This window comes from Salvelinus namaycush, chromosome 19, assembly GCF_016432855.1.
Source record: "Salvelinus namaycush isolate Seneca chromosome 19, SaNama_1.0, whole genome shotgun sequence".
NCBI classification, from domain to species: Eukaryota; Metazoa; Chordata; class Actinopteri; order Salmoniformes; family Salmonidae; genus Salvelinus; species Salvelinus namaycush.
Genome location: NC_052325.1, coordinates 20,128,262 through 20,144,054, shown reverse-complemented (window position 1 = coordinate 20,144,054; position 15,793 = coordinate 20,128,262). Strand labels below are relative to the sequence as shown.

The following is a 15,793-nucleotide window of genomic DNA, read 5'->3' as shown; positions in this document are numbered from 1 at the left end:
ATGTGGAACCCCCAAGACTCTTCCTAGAGCTGACAGCCTGGCCATACTGAGCAATCGGTGTGGCAGGGCCTTTGTCAGGGAGGAGTCCAAGAACTCGATGGTCACTGACAGCGCTCCAGAGTTCTTCTGTGGAGATGGGAGAACCTTCCAGAAGGACAACCATCTCTGTAGGACTCCACCAAAATGGCCTTTATGGTAATGTTGCCAGACGGAAGACACTCCTCAGTAAAAGGCACATGGCAGCTCGCTTGGAGTTTGCCAAAAGGCACCTAAAGACTCTCAGACCATGAGAAACAAGATTCTCCGGTCTAATGAAAACAAGATTAAACTCTTTGACCTAAACGCCAAGCATCACGTCTGGAAGAAACCTGGCACCATCCCTACGGTGAAGCATGGCGGCGGCAGCATCATGCTGTCGGGTTGTTTTTCTGTGGCAGGGACTGGGAGACAAGTCAAGATCGAGGGAAATATGAACAGAGCAAAGTACAGAGAGATCCTTGATGAAAGCCCCATTCTGAGTTCCTGAGCAGGTTATGGTTCACCTTCCAACAGGACAACAACACTAAGCACACAGCCAAGACAATGCAGGAGTGGCTTCGGGAAATGTCTATGAATGTCCTTGAGTGGCCCAGCCAGAGCTCGGACTTGAAACCAATCGAACATCTCTGGAGAGACCTGAAAATAGCTGTGCAGCAACACTCCCCATCCAACCTGACAGAGCTTGTGAGGATCTGTAGTGAAGAATGGGAGAGAAACAACAAATGCAGGTGTGCCAAGCTTGTAGCGTCCTACCCAAGGAGACTTGAGGCTGTAATCGCCGCCAAAAGTGCTTCAACAAATGGTCTGAATAGTTAAATGTGATATTTCCATTTCCTATTTTTAATACATTAGCAAAAATGTAAGTAGTACTGTTAAAATGGTTTTTGCTTCGTCATTATGGGGTATTGTGTGTAGATTGATGCAAAAACAATTTAATACATTTTAAAATAAGGCTGTAACGTAACAAAATGTGGAAGTGAATACTTTCAGAATGCACTGCATATACATTGAACAAAAATATAAATGCAACATGCAACAATTAAAGATTGTAGGACAAGCAAGCCATAGCATACAGACAGAGCAACATAGGACAAGCAAGACGTAGCAAACAGACAGAGCAACATAGAACAAAAAGCAGCAAGACAAAATTCATAAAAGCAAAAAAGTGTTTCCACACCTCACAAGCTACAGACAACAGACAACATGGAAAGCGCCAATACACAGCTAGGGATTATGTTCACAAATCTGAATGACCTTTAGCCATGTCTTCATGCATTTTGTGAAAGTGTGATATGTGGTGCAGTTATGTGTGTCTGATGGCAGTGTATTCCAGACATGGGAAGCTTTCACAGAGAAAGCTGATTTACTAAAGGTGCTTTTCCTTAAGGGAACTATACAGTCACCTCATAGCAGACCGTGTGGATCTGCTGCCATATGTTTGGGTTTTCTGTTTAACAAAAATACTGAGTGGAGGGGGAGCCAGGCCATTTAGGATCTTGAATACAAGACATGCGTCGGTGTATTGCACAAGATTTTCCCAACTCAGGAGCTCATGCTTTCTGAGGATGTAACAGTGATGATGGCTATTGCGCTTCCTATCAAGCACTTTGAGAGCCTGTTATTGGACAGACTGAATAGGTTTAAATGTTGTACAGCAAGCTTGGGCTCAACTAGTCAAGCAGTATGTTAAGTGGGGGAGTATCATAGATTTGAAGTACAGTTTTGCTACTTCTGTAGTCAAACAATTTCGTATAAATCGGAAATTAGCTAGGTTGAATTTGGTTATTTGAATGACCTTTTTCACATGCTTTTTAAAAGAGAGGTTGGAATCAAGTAAGATGCCAACGTACTTAAAATCAGATACCACCTGAAGCTTCTCCCCTGACACATGGACATCTGTTGCCCTCTGTGAAAAACATGCAAACTGTTTTTTTCACATTGAGATACAAACACGAGTCACTGAGCCACTTTGTAACCTGGACCATTCCAGTAGTGAGTTCTTGTGCAGCTTGTTGTTTGCGCTTTGCATGCACATATATCACTATATTATCTGCATACATTTGAACTTCAGATCCAGTACAGACAGAAGGCAGATCATTAATGTACAGGCTGAACAGGAGGGGCCCCAGTATTGACCCTTGGGGCACGCCCACATCATAGCTAAGAGTGGGCGACAGCTCATTGCTCACTCTGACACACTGAGTTCTGCCTTCAAGGTATGGTTTCATCCATCAAGGCATCGGGGGAAAAGTTGAACTTAAACTGTTAAAGGCGGCTTATGGTAGATTAACATTCAATTATCTGGAAACAGCTCTGGTGGACATTCCTGCAGTCAGCGTGCCAATTACACGCTCCCTCAAAACTTGACATCTGTGGCATTGTGTTGTGACAAAACTTCCCATTTTGTTCAGTAGATTTTAGTGCTCTCATGCAGAAAGAAATATAGCTGTAGTAAATATCTCTGGTAAATGCTTGTAGTAGTGTGGCATTCAACTGGGACAGGGATAGATCAGTTTTTATGGATGTGAAGTGACAGTCAAGCTGTAATTCCAGCTGTAGAATGTTTCTCATTCCAACCATCCACAAGGGAACAAAATTATACATTGAGCTGTCTGAGGAGGTGTGTCCTAGCGTGGGCCGAATAGCATCCCTATAGTTATGGAGGCTCATCCTCTGGCATACAGCCACACTGGAGTAGAGAAAGGCTGTCATTCATCATGTAAACACACACACGCAAACACACACCGGAAGAGGTGAACTTGCAGTGACAGAGCGCTGTGGCATGGACAGGACCAGGCCTAACCTCCGTAACAAACAAACACTTCTAGGAGGTGATGCTTGGACTGGTGATGTGCTATGGATGAGCTGGTGATCCTTTAGTTCGATAGTTCCTCCAAGGGCTCGAACCAATGTGCTCTGATTTATTGTCTCAGCCTGGCCTTTATATACCCTTCTGTTTACGCCATCTGGCCGGATGTTTGTGAAGATAAGAGAAAGCACACAGTACCACCAGGGGAGGGTGTCCCGGTCTCAAGGAGTCAGATCTGTAGCCTGGTCCCAGATCTGTTAGTGCTGTCTTGTCAATTCCTATGGTCATTTTCACAGCAATTTAGGAGATGGCAACACAGCACAAACAGATCTGGGACCAGGCTACCAGAAAACTGCCAATGATGTTTAAAATCACACTTCAGGAGGAGTGAAGCTCATCCCTTCATACTAACCTTCTTAAGCTGCTTTTCTGGAGAACAGAGAGAGGACTAGCCCCTGACATTCTTCTTCTCATCACCAACTGAATGTTGCCTGAACTCAAACCTCCAGCATAAGGAGAGGAAACTAGCTTCTATTCCTATATGTTTATCCTAAACATGAATGTGCCTGACTGCCTGAACTCACTAACCTCCAAAACCTGGCCTACTTCTGCAATTTCCAGGGGAGAATTCACCAAATCCTCATCCATAATGGACATGTTTCCATGTACAGTAGATGGGGATAGGAAGTAAGCTAGCCAGAGAATTAAGTCAAAGGGAAATAATCCTCTCATCCACCCACAACTGCAGTGTGAAAACATCCCCTGGGACTTAGTCTGTCAGTGCTATCATGAAAGTAAGTGTGTATCTATACACTGATGACAGGTGGTCTTGTTTGGCTCAGTTGGTGAGGGCATGGCGCTAGCAAAGTCAAGGTTGTGGGTTCAAGTCCCACAGAGAACAAATATACATACTAAAATCAATGCAGTGTCATATGGGGTAGAGTCTAGTATTAGAACCAACACTGGGTGTGGATACAATGGGAACATTTGGGATTACATTGTATGAATGTAAACGTTAAGTTGTTTATTGATTTCGTCTACGTATGTTTTTTTGTATGTTGGCAAAAAAAGATGCCAAAAATATATATATTACTAAAATAAATACATAAAATCAATGCACTCCCACTCACTGTACTGTGTGGTGATAAAAGTGGCATACATTAATAAAGCGATAATGCCCGAGAAGCCAGTGTTAGGAGAATATATTGGCACGGGTGTTGTTAGGCCCGACATAGAAAATGTGCTCTCTCATCAGATGAGCTAGCCAACACAGCTAACACAATCACTTCAAACTGATGTTGGAAAGACTGCAAACTAGCTGCACTTTGTTTTGTTTTACGTTTATTCAATTGATATTTCTTTGTATATAAATCCATAAAATTAGGCCAGCTGTTTCATAATTTCGACTGGCTAAGAAACGCTGCCTGCCTGTCTGTCTCCTCCTGACCCCTACACGTTCATTACTATGGGACAGTGGGAGATAAAATTTGAATATTGAAACAATGTTGCTAATGTCAGAGAGACAGACGGCAAGGTTTATACAAATCTCAGCTGTTGAAAACTAAATTTTAGCCTAAAAGAAATCTGAGATAATGTCTAGATGCTTTTTATAGAGGAGATAAAGTTTATAACTTCCCTGCCTGGGCTGATGAGACAGTGGATTGCACAGTCAGATGGAACAGAGTAATTAAGCATTTTAACGTCATAGATTTAGCCGGTGGTAACTTGTGGAATAGACACCGGCTGGAAAGCGCTTTTAACCAATGAGCAATCAGGATTAGACCCATACATTATATACACACTCATGTTTAAATAGATAGAACTAAAGAAGTGTGATGCTATACAGTGCTGATCTTCTCACCTGGGCCACGTTGAGTGTGGTAGACACCTTCTCCATCTTGGCTTCCACGGTGCGGTAGCTGAAAGCCCTCTCCAGCACAGACTGCTCAATCCCCAACAGCTCACACATCTCCTTCAGGTCTGGAAAATAGAGCAGAGGAAACACACACACACTCACTGACAGAACAACTGACACAAACGCTCAATCATAGAGCTTTGTATACAGGCCGAAGGCAAAGAACAGCTGTATAGCAAACAAAATAGGCAATGACTAGATGAAACGCTTCAATAAAGGAAATCTATCCCCTGTGAATAAGGAATCCATATCAATGTTAAGCTTTACCAACAATGCCACTTGATGCCAGTATCACGGTTCCAGTGGGTAGCCATAAGGGCATTAGCTAAACCCTTTCCTTAGAGAGATAAGGTGATCTACTCTGAGATCTCAGACGATCTCCTTTAGGATCAGTGTTGTCTCCTGGCCAGGATACCCCAAAGCAGCCGGATGGAGTAATGTTTAAGAGGAGTTAGTGCATTAGCCTTAATGTATTTAGGTATTTACAGGTCAATTGTCTCACTCAATTGTCTTATGTAAGAATAGTGTTGTTGACAAATGTCTTTGTGTATAGTGACAGCTGTCAAATGGTCACAAGGGGAAATTCCATGAATAACCTAATGTAGAAAGTAGAAGTGTGGAGTTCATGATTCACACCACAGGCCATGTGGACTTCATGATTCACACCACAGGCCATGTGGACTTCATGATTCACACCACAGGCCATGTGGACTTCATGATTCACACCACAGGCCATGTGGACTTCTTCCACTTAAGTGTATCCTGTAGATTAGAAAGGAGTTTTGTTTGCAAAGAAAGAATGCAAAGTTGTGCCACGGCTGGGTTATTCAGACATGCAAAATATTACATTTGCTTAATAGGGGAGAGCTGTTAGCAGTTACATAAGTAGGCGTACTGTACTTACCATCAGAAAACATTGCATACTATAGACAACTGTAGTTAAGGAGTGAATGTTATTCATAAGGGTTACAAGGAGAAAATAGGACCTCGCCCAATTTAAAATGGATGGCCCTCCATATTTCACCTACACCCTCCATGAATGCTTGAAGGATAAAAACAAGTGACCATCCCCTATATCCAAGATAATAATTAATGTCTACCATTTACCCTTACTTCTCAGACAGACCAGAGCGCTAGACATGCAGTTTCAGAAACCATTCTTCGTCCTGTAAGCATTACATAGCAACACAGGCATTTTGATAGCGCACAGAGCTGCGGGCCAGAAGGTTGTGGGATCTCGTTTATAGTCAAAGTATTGCATTAATCCATCATCGCATTTGCAGGTCCCAGAAAAAATGGCCTTATGAACATTCATGCAGTTTTACAGCCTTTTAAATATTAGAAGGATATTTTGTTACAACACACAAATTACCGAAATTACAGGGTAGGAATGGACAGAGATAGGCCTGTGTGTTCATCGTATCATATTTCTCCAATGTCAAATCAGTGTGTCTTGTTTGTAACAAAACTGTCCCTGTTTGCAAATAATTAAATCTGAGATATCATTAAGAATCTTTTGGTACTTTCAAAAGTTAGGCCTACATTTCCACCCCAGACAGAATAGGCCTACCAATGGAGAAAAATGGCAGCTTTAACTGCTCGCTATTCTTCTTACATGGCTCAACCCAACGAGAGAAGGTCACAAGTGTTTCTCTAAAAGCTGTTTGGATTTATTACATCTTCTATTGTACAGAAAGTGAATAGCTTAATCAATTGATTTTAACAAAATTAGATGCAAAGTCTATTTTTTGAATCCTTGGCAATAGAAGGTTGTAGCTCAGCCTCTGAATGTTTAAGGAACAAAACAATAATATTCCCATATGCATCAGTCACGTCTTTCCCGTCTATTTTACAGCTCGTTTCTAGCATGAAGCATCGCGGAACAAAGCACTGTTAAATATCACTTTATATAAATCAGATGGGCTTTATTTTCTTCAAAATATTAAGCTAACAATGGGTAGGCCTGCTCTTTTTGCCATTTTCCTTCATTCAAAGGTAGGCGTATGGCATACCCTCATACCCCTTCAATTCGAGTCTTGGTTTTAACTGAACAGCCCTTCACTGACACGGAAGTAGGCTAATTAAAGAGTGCATTGTGGGTGGAGGAATTGACCAACAAATGTATGGATATTGCAGCCTATAACCTAATTTCATCTGTCAAACAGGTAGGCCTACCTCTTACTTTTAAGACGGGAAAAAATACACTCCCTCACAAAGCCCTCTTGTTAAAAGTAAAGTCCAATTAAAATTAAGACTTTAAATGCTTACTCAAATTTGACTACTTTCAGCGCCCATGAGGTGTCCCTTTCTATTGATTGTTTCATGGCTAATGCTTCAAGTTTCAGCTTATTGTGAGGTCAATAACTGATAAAAACAGTTGAAGTCGGAGGTTCACATACACTTAGGTTGGAGTCATTAAAACTCGTTGTTCAATCACTCCACAAATTTCTTGTTAACAAACTATAGTATTGGCAAATCGGTTAGGACATCTACTTTGTGCATGACACAAGTCATTTTTCCAACAATTGTTTACAGACAGATTATTTCACTGTATCACAATTCCAGTGGGTCTGAAGTTTACATACACTAAGTTGACTGTGCCTTTAAACAGCTTGGAAAATTCCAGAAAATGATGTCATGGCTTTTGAAGCTTCTGTTAGGCTAATTGACATAATTTGAGTCAATTGGAGGTGTACCTGTGGATGTATTTCAAGGCCTACCTTCAAACTCAGTGCCTCTTTGCTTGACATCATGGGAAAATCAAAAGAAATCAACCCAGACCTCAGAAAAAAAATTGTAGTCTGGTTCATCCTTGGGAGCAATTTTCAAATGCCTGAAGGTACCACGTTCATCTGTACAAACAATAGTACGCAAGTACAAACACCATGGGACCACGCAGCCATCATACCGCTCAGGAAGGAGACGTATTCTGTCTCCTAGAGATGAACGTACTTGGGTGCGAAAAGTGCAAATCAATCCCAGAACAACAGCAAAGGACCTTGTGAAGATGCTGGAGGGAACGGGTACAAAAGTATCTATATCCACAGTAAAATGAGTCCTATATCGACATAAGCTGAAAGGCCGCTCAGCAAGGAAGAAGCCACTGCTCCAAAACCGCCATAAAAAGCCAGACTACGGTTTGCATTTGCACATGGGGACAAAGATCGTACATTTTGGAGAAATGTCCTCTGGTCTGATGAAACAAAAATAGAACTGTTTGGCCATAATGACATCCTTATGTTTAGAGGAAAAAGGGGGAGGCTTGCAAGCCAAAGAACACCATCCCAACCGTGAAGCACGGGGGTGGCAGCATCATGTTGTGAGGGTGCTTTGCTGCAGGAGGGACTGGTGCGCTTCACAAAATAGATAGTATCATGAGGAAGTAAAATTATGTGGATATATTGATCCAACATCTCAAGACATCAGTAAGGAAGTTAAAGCTTGGTCGCAACCGGGTCTTCCAAATGGACAATGACCCCAAGTATACTTCCAGAGTTGTGGCAAAATGGCTTAAGGATGACAATGTCAAGGTATTGGAGTGGCCATCACAAAGCCCTGACCTCAATCCTATAGAAGATTTGTGGGTAGTGCTGAAAAAGCATTTGCAAACAAGGAGGCCTACAATCCTGACTCAGTTACACCAGCTCTGTCAGGAGAAATGGGCCAAAATTCACCCAATTTATTGTGGGAAGCTTGTGGAAGGCTACCTGAAACATTTGACCCAAGTTAAACAATTTAAAGGCAATGCTACCAAATACTAATTGAGTATGTAATCTTCTCACCCTCAGGGAATGTGATGGAAATAAAAGCTGAAATAAATCACTCTACTATTATTCTGACATTTCACATTCTTAAAATAAAGTGGTGATCCTAACTGACCTAAGACAGGGAATTTTTTACTAGGATTAAATGTCAGGAATTGTGAAAAACTGAGTTTAAATGTATTTTGCTAAGGTATATGTAAACTTCCGACTTCAACTGTACATCATGAGCAAGGAACATTGTTTTTAATAAAATCAATCATAGTATTAGCAAGGTATCAAAGTTGTCCTCCGGTCTTCCTTCTCATCTTCGCACTCTCCTTTTTAAACTGAAAACATAGGCAAAAAAATAAAAAATACGGACGAACCCTTTGACTTCCCTCCTGAACTGCCACTGTAGGCCTACACAGCACAGCCATTGGTTAGGCAGCACAAAACATTTTTGATCAGCAAGAACAGAGCAGGCCTGGGATCAGGGTTGGAATATCAATTGCAGTATGTAATGCAGCCTAGTTGTATTTACACCATCCCATTATCTATCTTAGAAATAAATCTTTGCGCTGTGCTTCTCCGAGCATGCAGTTCGTAGCCTATAGTTTATGGATCATTTGATTGAGACTTGATATTGGGTGCCCAGCAGAGAGTCAGATGAGGGCGGTGTCATGCACACAGCCATATATAGCCTAATTAGCAACTCATTCTAAAACACTGAGAAATATTGAAATTTCATTGATTACCAATTACATGTCCCTTCCCTGGACTAGATTTTTTTTTAAATTACTAAACCCTCCCCTTGACTGAAATTGAAAAAGCATGACCCTCCCCCATGAACCATTCTTTAAATTTCGATCCATCCTTAAGCCGGGTGGACACTACATGACTTTCAAATCCTAACATCGCTGAGCCTCTCACATTAAACAACCATCTTTCCTGTAGGTTGTTTTGTCTTGACAACGCAGTGGTGCGCACACTAAATGATCTGGCACAGACAAGGGGCACACTACAAGATTCTTCACTTGGTTGTGAGGATTGTTGGATACCACACTGTCTGGCTCAAAGCAGCCTCAAACATTTTCAGTCCGACATTCATGCTTGACAGTGTTGAAATGTCTAGCCAAAATTTTGAATTGAATAATATTGCGTGTGTACTTCAGAGCTGTAACGATTTGACATTTTGGCTTTGGTTAAAGTCAAGTACAGATGCAGTCATCGCTCCTGCTCGAGAGTCTACACATTCTGGGTGACGCAAAACATCAATCATTTCACTGGCTTCTTCTCTGGCGAGCTCTCATTGGCTATTGCTGATCACTTGTCATTGCACATCTCACACTACAAGAGCATTGCAGATTTTTTGCTGATAAAATCAAACCTGGTTGAAAATATCGGGACGTCTGGGGCTATTCAAAGACGAGATTGGTAGCCCTCAGATTGCGTCTATGAGCCAGTCACATTAAACAAGCGTCGGTGACGGCCGCGTGCCCCGAGTAGGCAAGGGGATTTTGGTTTAGATCTCAAAAACTTGTCTGGGACAGCTAAAATCGGGGCCAAAAATCATGTAGTGTTCACCTGGCTTTAGTAAACCATGAAATGAAACATTAACCCGTAGAGGGCAGTGCAACAACACATAGGCTACTGCTGATGGAACTTACTGGTATGGTTAGTTGTGGAGGGGATTACCATTGGTCAGTGGTTATAATATAACTGATACGTTACAGTATGCTTATTTTATAGCGTCTATTTTGTACGTCCTTCAATTGACCAGACAATGCAAAAACAACAAAAGATTTTCTACAACCACAATACATTATATTTACATTTTCAAGATGTAAGGGAAATCCACATTCTTTGCTATCCAAAGGGGGCACAAAAGTTTTTAAAAAAGTGAGATGTGTACGCATGTGTACTGTAACAGGACATTGTGTCCCACCGTAAAGCTGTTGGTTGTCCACTCAGACCATTGTCTCACCATTCTTGTCCTTGACCCTGCTTTCGTCGAAGCCGTTGACCCTGGACTCTGGTTTGAACTCAATGTTCCCCAGTTTGAGGACGGCTGCTACCAGCTCTAGGACCAACTGCACCTCATCCTCCATAAAGCCCACAATCTGCATTGCATTCTGGGAGAGAACATAGAGAGAAACAGCCCATCAGACACTTAGCCAAGGCGAGGTGCAGAAGAACTAATCTTGATCAGTTAATGAGTAGTTATTTGGGATGCAAGGTGATTTGAAGATCAGTGATTCTCCTCAGTCTGACTTTGATGTTGACTACATGTACATTGAACACACTAATAACAAGGACAACAGGAAGAAGAGTGAGTATCTGGACTGGAGAGGGAAGAGCGAGACAACTAGTGACAGAGGGCAAAGTGATGTGGACTGTGGTTGGGGAAATATTTTAAATGATTAAATGTGTGTTACTGTGATTTGACACCGTTGTGAACAAGGGTGAGAGAAGACTGTAGCAGGCTGCCTTTGGCTCCAACAGCATCATATCCAGTGGAGAGGCCTATTTTGGTATAGCACTGAACTCAATCGTGTTGAGTTGGACTACAGCTGAGACGTGGCCTGCTCCCTTATTGAGAAAAGTACTCATCCCAAATGGCACCCTATACCCTACAATACTTTTGTCCAGGGCCCATAGGGTGCATTGTATATGCAATAGGGTTGTATTTCAGACGCAACCACTGCCACAGAGTCCAAGGGCAGCAAGATAGTGGTTTGGGATAAAGGGAAGGCAGGCACCTCATAACATAACATCCTCTGTGTGTTGTCAACAGTAAGTGAGTCAAGAGGAAGAGGGGCTGAGCGACTGCACATGGTGACCATGCTCTGCAGCGACAGCCTCACATGTCAGTGTGGGAGGATGCAGCTGCTGTTTCTCCCTCAGGTTTCCCACAGCAGCACAGAAACGGGCAGCCAGACTGCCACTGTGTATTCTAAAGCATTTAGCTATTGTTTACTGTTGGGAAGGCCTGCACTGCAGGTTAAATTCCCCTTTGAGTACTAAAAAGTGGATATAGATAGAAGTTACATAACAGGGGGAGGCGCTGTAGAGGCGGCTAGCCCATAATCAACCCTGGGCTGGTAAGGAGCAGGTTAGCATGGACAAGAGTTACCTTAATCCAATCAACCTGCTCTGGAGATAATGAGCTCAGACCAGCCCTTACCCTTTGCCACACGCCTCAGCTAAACCAAAAATTACAATGACAGACAGGAATTAGTGTGAGTGAGTGAGTGAGTGTGATAGAGTGTCCCACCCTGACGGTCCTAAAGCTTGCTGCGTCGTCTAGTCCATTGACGGTGGCTGAATCCAGACTCAGGTAGTTGTACTTACTGAAGTCTCTGTCCAACTTCAGCTTCGCTGTGGGCCAGAAAGACAAACACACATGGCTTTAGCATGACCTATTCAGTCAATGCTGGTGTGCAGGTGCTATACACGCACGCAAACATTTCAGAGTAGCAGTTTCAATGGGCACCTTTAAAGGCCTGAATCAGGTATCAAAGAAAGCCATTCCACTGCATGGTGTATTGGATTACAGGTTACATTAACTGCTGCTAAATCAAGTCATTTGATATTTGTCCACCATGAGATATTGTTCTCCTTCAACAATACTGCCAAACAGTGGCTGAGCTCCAGCTGAGAACAAATAAGCCATACTGGTTTCACAGTCTTTGTTCTCTGTACTTAATCACAGGTTCATGTTTAAGTAATGGTCACGTAACCAAGACATTATTCCGTTCGATAACTCGTGACATTATATTTAGCGCCATTTCTGAGTGTCATTACATATCTTAAACATTCATGACCGTTTGAGATGTTATGATACATGTAAGGAAGCGTCATAACATGTTAATGACGTCATGCAGGTGTTATAAGCACTGGTGTCAAATGAAGTGTTACCGATAACTGTGTGTATAACTTACTCAGGGTGTCACCTGAAGCTCCAGAAAGAAGCTGGTAGAAGATGTGGAAGTTTCTCTCTCCTCTTGGCTGCTTGCAAACCCTGGACTTCTCCAACAAATCTACGGGACAACAAAAATACAGGGGATTAAAAAGACACGACTGTTATAAAGAGAAATAACACAATTTATTTGATGAGCTTTCTACACGTGCAGGACATATAAAATATTCCATTCAATGAGCTAAGAACACAACTGATATTTTACGTCTACACATTGTCAGTGTCAGACCACATCTGTAGTGCACCGATCAAATCAAATCAAGTGTATTTTATATAGCCCTTCGTACATCAGCTAATATCTCGAAGTGCTGTACAGAAACCCAGCCTAAAACCCCAAACAGCAAGCAATGCAGGTGTAGAAGCACAGTGGCTAGGAAAAACTCCCTGATGGATGTATCTCCCTGTTATAGCCAAATATTAGTGTTTCCAAGGTGACCGAACCATGGTCATGTTGGCGTCTCATTGTTCATTGTATAGAAGTGGAGCCTCCTAGCCAGCCGGCACAAGAAGACTCCGAGGAGGAAACCATATGAAGAGATCAAGTCAGCTGCTCCTCCATGGCTAATGACCAACTACAACAACACCTATATTGAAAGGATATATGGGATGTATACTTATGATACTAAGGAGTTCAACTAAGGAATGGCATCCTCGATTAATTACACATGAACACACTTTTGTATTTATTCAGTTAATGTTGTGGTCAGAGTTAGAGCCCAAGGTCTTTCAAGTTGATCAGAAAACTAAGAACTTGGTTTTGAGTTTGGTAATGGACAGGCATAGAAAAGCAATGTTTGCTTGACAAGCCAAGGTATGTTGAAGATAGGGCTATATTCCGCCCTGGGACCTGAGTAGGATGCCTGTTGGCATTCAGCTACGAGCCCTAAGTCCTGACTCATCTTCTCAGCAGGGGCATTAACTGCTTGAAGAGTCAGGAACCACTTCATAATGAATTTACACCCTCTCTGACACAGGAGGTCAATAGAACGTACGTGTGTGTGTATATATATATATATATATATGAGTGAGCCCCGGGCGTCAACAGCTATAAGGTAGGTGGTCACGAATCGATGCCAGCTATTGCTAGCCACGCTTCAACGCCACATGGTAGTCACTAAGTGTGTGTGTGTTAAATACTAAGTGGTTCTCTCTGGGTTGTCTGTCAGCTCATCAATAACGTAGCATCTTTTACAGAGCGACAGACGAGCCGAGCTGAGCGATGCGTTGCCTCTGAACTGTAATCAAAAAGGGGACAGAACATGGATCCTTTCTTCCTCTCTGCCAAACCTTGATATATATTTTCTAACACTGAGTACATACAAGACTATGAAGTCTTGCAATGAGACTATTCTCTGCCCCCCCCCCGGCATAATTTTTTGTCTTAATTTGTTGCTCCCCTTGGCTTGTACCCTACGAGATTCACATGTAACTGCCTGCAATCATCCTATTGACCAGACCAAACTCACAACAGTGAGTTCCAACAACAGAAAATAAGACACAGGAACAAGAAATGTGGCTCAAGAATGTTCTGAACATCCAGGGTCTGCCCCACAGGGGGCTCTTTTCTCTGTTGTGACCTTTCCTCTTTTGTACACTGGAAGAGTTCAGCCCTGTTATTGCTTTTCACTACTAAGGCCGCTTCGCTATGGTTTTCCATGCCTGCTGTAAAGCATTTGTCAAATTTAGAATGGTATTATGAACAAACATTTAAGGAGAAATGTCAGACATGCTATATACTGCAAATTAAGAATGGAAGTCCTGTCTTGCTGTTTTGACTAGGGTATAACAAGCACCAAACGACTGGCCGTTTGGGCATTGGAAACCCTCTTCCTGGCACGTTACCACTATTCAAGTCTACTTTGTTATCGCAATAGTGTAAATGTTAGGGTACCAAACGAATTCCCCAATGACATAGAATCTTGTTTTATGTTTTTAACTCTCAGTCCAGACAAAGTTCAGCACATACAGTTTGACACATTATCCCATACAAAACTAGCGTGCATGGATGTAGTGTCCTAAACCCTTCTCCACTGTGGCCTAACCCTAGCTGCTCCACTATACTGTGACCATGTCCTAGAGCAGGGGTCCTCAAACCTCTCCTGGGGACCCATAATCGTTCCATGTATTTGATCTAGTCATCAGCTAACATTTTATTTAAATTGTCAACTAATTATCAGGCCTTTGACTAAGTGAATCATGCAAGTTAGTTCAGGGCTACAACAAAATTGCGAAATGTCTGTGGATCCCAAGGAGAGGTTTGAGAACAACTTCCCTAGATGTGTTCCTGCTCTATATCCGCAGTTAAAGAAGACCTTCAGGTCATGGAGCAAGCTGGAGATGGTGTGAGTGCCATAACGAGCTGTCAGCTGACTGTACCGCAGCAGTAACAAAGACCCAGAGGAATTTATAGCTTGTGACTTCTGAGAGAAGCCCTCAGGCAGTCAAGGCCTTTCCCCTTCCATCCATCCCAGTCTGTCCTTCTCGTCACTCCTTCCTAATAAACATCTCCTTGTACTGGACGGTCTTCATTAGCTACTCCATAATCAAATTTCAATCACATTTATTTATAAAGCCTTTCTTACATCAGCTGATGTCACAAAGTGCTGTACAAAAACCCAGCCTAAAACCCCAAACAGCAAGCAATGCAGGTGTAGAAGCACGGTGGCTAGGAAAAACTCCCATGAAAGGCCAGAACCTGGGAAGAAACCTAGAGAGGAACCAGGCTATGAGGGGTGGCCAGTCCTCTTCTGGCTGTGCTGGGTTGAGATTATAACAGAACATGGCCAAGATGTTCAAATGTTCATAGATGACCAGCAGGGTTAGATAATAATAATCACAGTGGTTGTAGAGGGTGCAACAGGTCAGCACCTCAGGAGTAAATGTCAGTTGGCTTTTCATAGCCGATCATTCAGAGTATCTCTACCGCTCCTGCTGTCTCTAGAGAGTTGAAAACAGCAGGTCTGGGACAAGGTAGCATGTCCGGTGAACAGGTCAGGGTTCCATAGCCGCAGGCAGAACAGTTGAAACGGGAGCAGCAGCAAGACCAGGTGGACTGGGGAGAGCAAGGAGTCATCAGGCCAGGTAGTCCATAAGACAGAGAGGACAGTGGAGTATGTGTGACAGATCAACCACTCTGTTTCCTGTGACCTCATGGCTGAATCTCTTCACGCCAGACAAAACATGAACATGAGACAGGACGAAACAATAACAGAGGTTTGGATGGGCAAGATAGAGCGACAAGACGAGGCACTGCAGTCAGAAACTAGTCTTACATGATTTAATGTGTATGTTTGGCAACTGTTTAGGTT

General features: G+C 42.6%; 1 protein-coding gene across 1 annotated transcript in view; it reads right to left on the bottom strand.

Annotated features, from left to right (window-relative positions):
* Positions 1–15,793, bottom strand: part of LOC120063929 (unconventional myosin-Ib-like) — a 123,242-nt gene that overhangs the window by 28,170 nt on the left and 79,279 nt on the right. The window contains exons 7-10 of the mRNA XM_039014239.1: positions 12,448–12,546; positions 11,781–11,884; positions 10,491–10,638; positions 4,710–4,828 (exon numbers count right to left, since the gene is read on the bottom strand). Of these exons, the coding sequence (XP_038870167.1) occupies positions 4,710–4,828; positions 10,491–10,638; positions 11,781–11,884; positions 12,448–12,546 (470 nt within the window). The remainder of the gene's footprint in view (positions 1–4,709; positions 4,829–10,490; positions 10,639–11,780; positions 11,885–12,447; positions 12,547–15,793) is intronic.